Source organism: Betta splendens, chromosome 24 (genome assembly GCF_900634795.4).
Source record: "Betta splendens chromosome 24, fBetSpl5.4, whole genome shotgun sequence".
NCBI classification, from domain to species: domain Eukaryota; kingdom Metazoa; phylum Chordata; class Actinopteri; order Anabantiformes; family Osphronemidae; genus Betta; species Betta splendens.
The window spans coordinates 8,480,110-8,490,505 of NC_040901.2; the positions used below are offsets into that span (position 1 = coordinate 8,480,110).

Here is a 10,396-nt window from a genome sequence, read left to right on the forward strand (position 1 = left end):
TCATTGCACTGCTAGGTGCTGTGTACTTAACTGCCTGACTGCACACAGTGATGGGATTCACTTGCACATTATTATACTTTTATTTATTCTTCTACTCCTTGTACATGTACTTCTAGTACATGTAAAATCCTCGTTCTATGGGTATCATATTAGTACGACAGAAAAATCTACAACTCTTTTTATCGGTGCTGTGATTGATGTTTCTGTCTGGTGTCCATTCACCTTAAGGTATTAGCCTCATAAAACCACAAAAAAAGAATAGGAAGCTTTTGATACCTCCACCACCACCTGACCACATTAACATATATATTGAGCCATATAAATATTAAAAATGTAATCTTCATACAAGCATACACAGAATGTACTGTAACTAAAGAGTCGACATTTAAAGTGCACTTCTCCCTCCATGTCGGTGGGGGCGCTGTTGTCCTTGTTCAGGCCGGTTGTGTGAGTTGGAACTCGGTGTTAAGTTCGTGGGCTGGCACGGGCTGGTTGGTCGATTGGTAGCCATGGCTCGAATTGCTGCGCTACTGCTGTTACCGGTCTTTATTGAATCGGTATTTTCCATTTCATTCTTTTTACCGGTGAATTCCAGGAAGTGCTTACGGGAGGAGATCCACAAAGACGTCCTAGTCACGGGGGAGTATGTAATAGACGAACAGGCAAACACCAAAACTAATCTGAAGGTGAGCGCAGACCTACGGCTAGCGACAGCTAACGGGCTGTGTTGAGGCCGAGCTGACTTCAGCCCGTCATCATCTTTGCATATGCTAGTGGTAACGACGTAATTATCAGCAGGGTTTGAATATAATGTAAACGATCGACTGAGTGCAAGAAAATGTGCTTTTAGCTCAGTATTCAAGCAAGGCCCTGGAGATTCCTCTTCCTGGTTTAACATAGGCTAGTGGCTAATAGATTAGCAAGCTAAGCTAACGTCAGTGGTTATGATTTGTCAGTGAGACTATTTTCATGGAGTTTACATTTTTAACTCTAGCGGCCTTAATGCAAACAAACTTACGTTGTATCATTCACTGCAAGAAGCCTTTTTGCAGTTTTTGTGTGTTTTGTTGCGGTAATAAAACCCGGCAGTGTCATCGGTTCGGCACTGCTGCTGTTACACGTCAGTCTTATCGCCCATTCAGTTGGCAGACACAAGCTAGTCGCATTAGCACATTAGCCACACATTATTGACGACATGTTTCTATATCGTTTTAATAAATAATCAATACCACATTTCCTGCAAATCTCATAAACTCACCCATTTTCACAAAGGTACGAATAACAATATTTATTCAAAAGACCTCGTAAAGCGGCTTACTTCTGTAACAGCTGCTACATTAGACTGGCATCAATTATTAGGTTTTAAATGTAAATTACTAGTTTTGATGTGTTAACTTTATAAAAATTAATCAACGCTGTAAATAGGCAAAATCACTTTGTAGCAGTTTATTATTGGTTTCATCCATAATTTGAAAATGCATTTATAATTACCATTAGACCACCTCATTTCTCAGACCAGTGTTCCTAATCTTTATTTTGTGCTGGGTGGACCTGTAATTCTTCTGTTAACTTTGCAGATCACAGATTCCTCCAGCCACACTCTTTACTCTAAGGAAGATGCAAGCAAGGGAAAGTTTGCATTCACCACAGAGGACTATGACATGTTTGAGGTGTGCTTTGAGAGCAAGTCACCCATGGGTAAGTCTATTAACTAACCAACAAACCCAGACAGGCACATTCAAACAGGAGAGCACTTGCATATGAAGATCCATAGGAAGTAATTGGCTGATTTGCATCAACCCTTGATAATTTGCTTTAACAGTTTCAAGTGAATATATGAATGTGCGTGTGTGTGTGTGTGTATATATAACATCTGTGCAGTATTTTGACAAGTGGTATTCAGTAAAGCCAAGCATGAGTCAATGTGTGGTCAAAGAAACATTTTGGTGAACTGTTTTAGTATCAGTTAGATTTAAGTTACATATGTACAAGAGTAACTAAGTGCAGCTTAGCCTCTTACCAGAAGTGCAGAATGTTCAATCTCTACAGTAAATACAAGATTATTATTGACTATAGATTTTGTTCTTGTGTATATACTGTGTTCCTAAAATGTCTTTTCTTGAACCAGGAACTGGAAGAGTGCCTGACCAGCTGGTTGATTTAGACATGAAGCATGGTGTGGAGGCCAAAAACTACGAGGAGGTAAAAGTTGCCTCTTCTGTAGAATGAAACGACTTTTGACATCCAGTCTGGTGCTTGTAGAGTGAATAAGCATTTGTAGGACAGTTGTACTGCATATTCAGTATTCTGCTTAGAAAATACAAAGGCATAGATTAGTTATAAACAAGTTTCTAATATAACTCAAGTGTTGAATTTTCTAAATATACTTTGCCATATATACTCTGCCATTGAAAAAGTACCACTCAGAAGATAAGTTTAAAGTGCGTGCAGGTGTAAGGAATGCATTAGAAATAAGTAGTGACGTTGACAAATTCGTATGAGCCAATACTTGGCACTGTGGCAGCTTCAGGCAACACTTTATAACAAGTGTAGAGATGACAAACACGTGTACGCTGAGAATCGCCCTCCTTCCCACACATGGCGCATGAACATGCCTTTCTGTTGTGCTGAGTTGGCGGAAGTTCAGGGAGAACTCAAGTAGGCTTGCCTTTTGTGCACAGGTGGGTGGAGCTAAATGTTCACAAGTATTTATCTACGTAAATGGGTGTCCTACTTGGAACAAATTTGAAATTTAAGAACGTGGTATTTGATAATTGAGTTCCTGCAAGTTGCTCAATGTCTGTTGAACTGCGATTGGTGGAAATAAGATGTAACATGCAGTTTCTTAGTCTGTCTCCTACGTCATTAAAATCTCTCAGGGACGGAAACAGCATTTATTTCTAAATGAAGTTGGAAGGACTTGGCTTTAATTCAGACTTTATTGATCCCAGAGGGACATTGCTTTGCCCACTCTTGATTTCTCCTGCAGATAGAAAGAAAGCTACAGGAAAGAACAACAGAATAACATACCATACCAGTATATTCACAGAAAAAATACACATTCATGCATATACAATTTAATTTATTCCGTTATAGATATGTTATTATGCAGGTATGTTTAAAAAAATAAAAGTAAAGGTGAGATAACCACTGATTTATTACAGTGGGTCATCAGGTCAGAGCCAGCTCTCAACCTATATACTGGGGACATTTTATTGACTGTGTCCTGCGCTAAAATCACATGGAAAAGGTTGATCTTGGAGTTTAGTTAAAGATCATAAAATCTCAAGTTGTGCAGCTGTTTAGTTCTCACCAGACCTAATGAATAACCAGTGGTGAATGGCTCATTTGTTAAAACAAGATTGACACCTGCTGGACAGACTATTAAACAACATTGCTTGTACAGTAGGTGTAGAATTTCTTACTAAGGGTTCTCATGCAAGTGGTGTCAGTAGCCTCAATTTTGTTTCCATAGATCGCCAAGGTGGAGAAGCTGAAGCCTCTTGAGGTCGAACTGAGACGACTTGAGGACCTGTCGGAGTCAATCGTCAATGACTTTGCTTACATGAAGAAGAGAGAGGAGGAAATGCGAGACACCAATGGTAACAAGGCAGTTAATCTTTGTTTAGCTTTAGCACAATAAGAACTAGAATGAATGTAATTACCTGTAGGGTCTTCCTTTACTTGTTGCTGACAAACTACTCGTTTTTCTCCCATCACCCCTTTCCAGAGTCCACCAACACACGTGTGCTGTACTTCAGCATATTCTCCATGTGCTGTCTCATTGGACTGGCCACATGGCAGGTGTTCTACCTGCGGCGCTTCTTCAAGGCAAAGAAGCTGATCGAGTAGAGCTGCCCCTAGCTGTTAACCCCGGGGGAAGCTGCCTGCCAACACATCCCAACATCCACCCTCCTTGGACTATCTTCAGCAAACAACAGCAAGTGGGGCTGAGGGGCTCAAATTCTAGTTTTCACGGCTGTGAAAGAAAACGTACCGAGGTTGACCTCCGGAAAAACAAATTCTCCTGCTTATTTAGTGGTTTAAAACATGAAAAGCGCTGTAGGGAGAAACGCACTGTGAGACATGTGCAGGTGTATGTCACTGCATTAGTGAGATATGTCCAGCTCCATGACACTCGACCTTTCTGTCTGCATCGTTTTGAATGTTGCAGCTCACTGAATGAGAACTTTTTCTTTCAATCAGTTGAACAGTGAAGTTTGCTTCTGAGCTCAGTTTGAATGGTTGTGCCATGAGCGAACTTGTTTTGCCCTTTTTGTTTGATGTACACATTCTTTGCCACGCCAAGCAAACTAGATCCTTGGTGCCCCTTCATCAAGTGAAGGTTATTTGAAAAAGTGGTTTCTTGTTGTTTTGAGAAAATTGGCAACCACTGAACTGTTTTATCTTAATTTGCATCCATGTTCAATAGCTAAATTTAACAATGTCTTTGGTTAGTTTTCATATTGTATGTGCTACTTAGTTGCTTCTGCGGGTATATTTTTGGGGGGTTGTGAATTGTCAGAGTAATATTTACCTAATTATAAATGAGGTCATTCTATTAGCTCATGCACAGTCTAGTTTCGTCTTTGGGACATTTGAACCTAACAAAAGTATCCAGCACCTCAAACCTTGTCCTTCTGGAAAACAATTACTGTGTTCGATGTATGACTCAAAAGTTGAACTGCTGGGTTTGCTTACATAAGACTATGCAAGCTTCCCTTCCCAGAGTACAGCAGATATAGATTCTGATAACAAAGTGAAATAAGGCAATCTAAACAGTGTCTGTATTCTACTTGTCTTCTGCCCATCTTATTTACACACAGGCACATTAAATTAACCTTTTGTATTTAAAAAAAGAAAAGCATGTTCCAAGTTTTTTTCAGGTCCATCCAGTGTGCTGCTTTTCTCTAGAAATACTTACGAGTCTTGGGTTACATGGAAATATGGGTGGTTGCTAATATCTATTTTGTTTTTGACAGGGAAGAAGTCAGGCATCTGTCATGGGTACATTTTTATCAATGAACATGCGCCTTATGCGCAATCAATGATTTTTATGTTGACCGATACCGTTTTGTAAATTTGTGTTGGGCTTTTATTCAATAAAATATTGGATGGATTTACATTTATTTTGGTGTACTGTAACATATATACCTATGGAGTAGGTTACAGCAGTTTTAAACTACCGAAGCATTTTATGAACAGGATATGTGTTAATAGTCTGTGTTGTGATTATTGGATTGAGACTGCCACTTGCCAATGACAAAATAAGGCTTGAAACAAAGCACAGCACGTTGGAAATATTTACAAAATACTAAGCGTATTGACATTGTGCGAAGATTCGGTTGTAAAATTGGAATATTAAAAGGACTGCATGGGCGAAGATCCAATTGTAAAGGGTAGAGTTTGGAATTAAATAGCTGCGTTATACATGGCGGCAAATATCCCATAACTATACTAAGTAAGAACTCTAATATTTGACATATATAAAAATGTCTATGTTGTTATATAAAACGTGTAAAAACATCGATGCAATACGCGCATTGAGGAATCCACCAATCAACTGGAAGCCACGTCATCGTGGCCCGGAAGTAGTCCTGAAACACTTCCTGACTTTTTGCGTGGTGGAAAACTCGAGTTTTTCAGTTTATGTTGTGACAGCGCCTCGACAGCTATGCCTGGTCCAGACAAAGAAACAGATCTGACGGAGAGAATTGAAGCGTTTCTCTCTGACCTGAAACGTGGAGGCAGCGGAACGGGACCGCTGAGGGGTTCGGCGGAAACAGCCCGAGAGACGACAGCCTTGCTCCGCAGGATAACAGCGCAGGCCCGGTGGAGCAGCGCAGGTGCTTCATGCTGCTGTGGTTAAATTCACATGGTTACAAAGACCTTAGAGCCGTGAAGCCAGCTGGTATAAAGGCCTATACTACAGCTGGGCAGTGCAGACACTCTCCGCTGTTAGAGCTGACGTAGATGTGGTTCTACAAATAATGTAGAATCTTCATTGTGGAATATGGCTTCTACACAGAAGGATTAACTTCAGTGTTCCTCAGATAAAGTCACTGGGATAAAATAATGAGAAAGCAGATTATAAGACTTAATAAAGAGGTACTTACTGTACATAGCTAAATTAAACGGACTTAATACGTAAAGGAGTTGTTGGTTTATTTTGTTGTCCTCTTTTTAGCAGCACTTGTATTTCCACTGAAATGTTTTTTCTTTCAGGTGATCTGATGGAAATTATCCGTAAAGAGGGGAGGAGAATGATTGCTGCACAGCCTTCAGAGACCACTGTTGGTAACATGGTCCGACGGGTCCTGAAGATCATCAGAGAAGAATATGCCAGGTGACTAAAGTCATTAACAGTTAGTTGAGTTGTATATATATGAGTGTTAGAGTTATTGCTCACAAGAGGCTATGCACAAAGATGTGATTTCTTTTAATTATTATTATGTACTGTTGTCGATTGATGATGTAGCCACATCTTCTCATGTTTATCCTGTTGTTTTTGGCAGGTCTCGGGGAAGCAGTGAAGAGACAGACCAGCAGGAATCGCTCCACAAGCTGCTGACCTCAGGTGGACTTAGTGAGGAGAACTTCAGGCAGCATTTCAGTGCCCTTAAAGCCAACGTCATAGAGGCCATCAATGAGTTGCTGACAGAGCTGGGTATGTTGTTTTTCTTTATAACAAGCAAACAATTAATTTATCATCATTATGTGAAACATTTTCTGTTTGCTTTTTTGAATATTTTGTATTCCAGAGGGAACAACTGACAACATTTCCATGCAAGCCCTTGAGCACATCCACTCTAATGAGGTTATCATGACTATTGGCCGCTCTCGCACTGTGGAGGCCTTTCTCAAAGATGCTGCACGCAAGCGCAAGTTCCATGTCATCGTGGCCGAGTGTGCCCCCTTCTGCCAGGTAGTTCAGAAGACGTTAATTTTGGTGATATAAAAGCTATTCTTAAGATTGTTCTAATATGTTTGTTATTGTCACATCTCCCACCAGGGACATGAAATGGCAACCAGTCTCTCCAGGGCCGAGATTGAAACAACTGTAATTGCAGATGCTGCCATATTTGCAGTCATGTCTCGAGTTAATAAGGTACCTAACGCGACAGAAGCCTGTGACGCACTCGCAAAGCACAGCCTACAGCAAATAACGTGTGATGGTCCTTTCAGGTCATCATTGGAACACAGACAGTTTTAGCTAACGGAGGGCTGAGGGCTGTCAACGGCACACACACGCTGGCCCTCGCAGCCAAGCACCACTCAACACCTCTGATTGTTTGTGCACCCATGTTTAAGCTCTCGCCTCAGGTAAAGACACAGCGAGAGAGACAGATTTTTAAGTTCATTATTAAAAACAGATTTTTAAAAAACCTTCTTTTTCCTTAGTTTCCAAACGAAGAGGATACCTTTCATAAGTTTGTTTCTCCACATGAGGTGCTTCCATTCACTGAAGGTAACACCTAAATAAATTCTCTATAATTTTAACTTTTAAGCCTTATAAATAAGTTTGTTAACACATCAAAAAAACTAACTGTTATGTTATTTGTACATTTGTAGGTGAAATTCTCTCAAAGGTGAATGTGCATTGTCCGGTCTTTGACTATGTCCCACCTGAGCTCATCACGCTTTTCATCTCTAACATTGGAGGACATGCACCATCGTACATCTACCGTCTGATGAGCGAACTTTATCACCCAGAGGACCATGAACTCTAAGTGTCACTAAAAAATAAATAAATTAATTAAAGTAAATAAATCCAGTTTTTGTCTCTGTCTTCATAATACCCATTGTCAGACACTCTCTGTAGAAAGTAGAAATCTACCATCATTTGGAAAAAACTTGACAGGTTTGCTGTAGCGCCACCTGGAGGTCATGGTGAAGGCAAAACCGCTGTGATGTAGTTGGTGTCCTCCAGGTGGAGCTGGTGTAGGACAGTCAGAGCAGTTTGATACAGGCATAAAAAACTAAAGGACTCGTAGTGGTGTTGCTTGTGTCGCGTAAACGTAAATTGAGTGAGTAAATTAGTTTTGGGCTGAATAAAAGACTGAGTCCCGCTGTATTACTCAGGCTGCACTACAACGTCTATTCACGGGCGCGATCCCACTACTGAGCGGCACGGGGGCTTTGACCTGCTCCGTTACCGACCTGGGCCGATGCACCCCTCCTTAGGCGACCTAGAGGTCCCGGGCTCCCCCAGGAGCACCATATCGATACCGAGCTTAGTGCGGACACCAGATCGACATAGTCCGCTGCAGCTCAGAACTCCTGAGCTCAAACGATCCGCCAGCCTCAACCTCCCGGTAGCTTGGATTACAGGCACGCGCCACCGCACCCGGTGAAGGAGCATCTCATACATGGAGACATGGGGTTTCGTGAGCGTGACGTCATCAAATAGCGATTGGATCGGAATGTTGTTGTTTTTTTTGTTTTTTTTTAGCATTTTTTTACTTTAAGTTAGTAAATCCTTTAAATACTGTTCACGTTATTTGCTTGATGGGAAAATTATTTGTTAAAATCTGGCCTTTGCGTTTTGACAGTGTGATGAGAATTGCGTGTTTCCTGACTTTTAGAAAGTTTAGCAGTGTCTGAGTCTAGTGTTCAGAAAAAAAGAAGACAGATTCGATTCAAAAAAATAAACTGACAAGACTGATGTGATGAGGAGTCAGACAATCGCGTGAATTCAATATATTTGGAACGTAAAATGACAAAATGGCCTTGGAAATTAAGGCTACCCAAACAGCTTGTGTAGTTGCATAAGTAACAGCAGCAAGTGGAGAAGGGTCCTTTTATGTAAGACACATTTGTTCAATGTCGTACTTTTGTGTCCTTGCTCTTGTTGTCCAGGAGGAGGCGGTGTAGCACCAACAAACAGCAATGTTTTCACTGGAAAGAAGCAAAAAAAGAAGTATAACGTATATACTGTATAACGATCAAACGGCAGCGGGAGCGCGTGAGTGTTGTCCCAGCTGTTAGTGGATCAGTGTAAATGGTGTAAAAAGACTGGGTCCCGCTGTATTACTCAGGCTGCACTACAGCGTCTATTCACGGGCGCGATCCCACTACTGAGCGGCACGGGGGCTTTGACCTGCTCCGTTACCGACCTGGGCCGGTGCACCCCTCCTTAGGCGACCTGGTGGTCCCGGGCTCCCCCAGAAGCACCATATCGATACCGAGCTTAGTGCGGACACCCGATCGACATAGTCCGCTGCAGCTCAGAACTCCTGAGCTCAAACGATCCGCCAGCCTCAGCCTCCCGGTAGCTTGGATTACAGGCGCGCGCCACCGCACCCGGCGAGAGGTTGGAAGACTCATCGGGCTTTTGAAGCTGTTGCCTGACGTCATCACGCACGTTGGTGTACTTTTCAATCATCACCACAAGGTGGCGCCCTGTCCTGCTATTCTAAACTTAACCATAAACTGAAAAAACCCACTAGCGATCCTGGGGTGTAATGATGAGCTGAGTGGCTGGACGTGAAGGCTTAGGGTCAGGGGGGAGCATGTGATGGGGCTACGGCACAATGCTACGGTCGATCAGAGAGAGTGTATTGTTCTCTGACCCAGATTTCTTGACCTGGAACTGCAGAAAATAAAAAAAGGTCAGAGTGAATGGGACGCAGCGGCATGTCTTCACTCTCCACTGCTCCACACTATCGAACATCCTCCAACTGTCAAGCTGCATTTTCTCGTGTGCACTAGGTAAGATCAAGGCTCAGTGGGGCAATTGGAGATGTCCTAAGATCTACTTGTGTGAAGTTGTGTCTGTCATGGTTTAATTATTGGGCTGCATCTTAGAAAGCTAGATTTTTGATAAGTCTGAGTAGATTCGGATCCTATATAGCATCTCATCTTACCTCATATTAGGCCGTGTTACCCACTAGAATCACATTCACATGTGTCACAGAGACAATGATGCCACTTTCCTCTGGCTCATCACCATCTCTGTATCGCTGCCTTTAAGGTCACGTCTTGGTGAGAGCTCACTTCTCATTTCTCTCTCTTGACTTTGTCTCAGTGTGTAAAACAGGAGGAGGAGGAGCAGGCAGATGAATCTCGCCCTCGTTTTCATCACACCGGCTTCATTCTTCACCGCCCTTTGATGAGACAGGGGAGCAAACCTGGGTGGGGTCTAGAGATTAATGGCTGACAGTGTGCAGGCCATTAGGGCCCAGTGGCCTGTTAATGAACAGTCACACACAGGGAGTACAGTATATGTGAATGTTATCGATCCATAGAAGGGATGCTGTAATCCGTTCCATCAAAGAACAATATGATTCCTTTTTATTTTCTGCTCAGTGGCAATTACTAGAACTGAGCTGGGCTGGTGTCTCCGGAATGACAACAAAACTACCTAAGAGATGTGCATGAACGCACCCCCGCCCCC

General features: G+C 42.2%; 2 protein-coding genes across 2 annotated transcripts; both read left to right on the forward strand.

Moving 5' to 3' along the window:
- The first annotated feature begins 464 nt into the window (after positions 1–464).
- Positions 465–5,129, forward strand: tmed10 (transmembrane p24 trafficking protein 10). The gene is made up of 5 exons (XM_029141562.3): positions 465–686; positions 1,578–1,698; positions 2,129–2,202; positions 3,476–3,602; positions 3,731–5,129. Exons 1-5 carry the CDS (start codon positions 510–512, stop codon positions 3,850–3,852), a joined length of 621 nt encoding a protein of 206 aa, XP_028997395.1. The 5' UTR covers positions 465–509; the 3' UTR covers positions 3,853–5,129.
- A 437-nt stretch (positions 5,130–5,566) lies between these two features.
- eif2b2 (eukaryotic translation initiation factor 2B, subunit 2 beta) lies at positions 5,567–7,774 on the forward strand. Its single transcript, XM_029142068.3, has 8 exons — positions 5,567–5,846; positions 6,226–6,346; positions 6,516–6,667; positions 6,762–6,925; positions 7,013–7,108; positions 7,186–7,323; positions 7,402–7,468; positions 7,573–7,774. The coding sequence occupies exons 1-8, from the start codon at positions 5,675–5,677 to the stop codon at positions 7,728–7,730; spliced, it is 1,068 nt and encodes a 355-aa protein (XP_028997901.1). The 5' UTR covers positions 5,567–5,674; the 3' UTR covers positions 7,731–7,774.
- Positions 7,775–10,396: the final 2,622 nt, after the last annotated feature.

Excerpts from the sequence above, each read along its gene's own strand:
- tmed10 (XM_029141562.3), top strand. The coding sequence starts at position 510 with ATGGCTCGAATTGCTGCGCTACTGCTGTTACCGGTCTTTATTGAATCG. Across the intron at positions 687-1,577 it reads ACACCAAAACTAATCTGAAG|ATCACAGATTCCTCCAGCCA; the intron begins GTGAGCGCAGAC and ends TTAACTTTGCAG. Across the intron at positions 1,699-2,128 it reads TGAGAGCAAGTCACCCATGG|GAACTGGAAGAGTGCCTGAC; the intron begins GTAAGTCTATTA and ends TTCTTGAACCAG.
- eif2b2 (XM_029142068.3), top strand. The coding sequence starts at position 5,675 with ATGCCTGGTCCAGACAAAGAAACAGATCTGACGGAGAGAATTGAAGCG. Across the intron at positions 6,668-6,761 it reads TGAGTTGCTGACAGAGCTGG|AGGGAACAACTGACAACATT; the intron begins GTATGTTGTTTT and ends TTTGTATTCCAG. Across the intron at positions 7,109-7,185 it reads TCATGTCTCGAGTTAATAAG|GTCATCATTGGAACACAGAC; the intron begins GTACCTAACGCG and ends TGGTCCTTTCAG.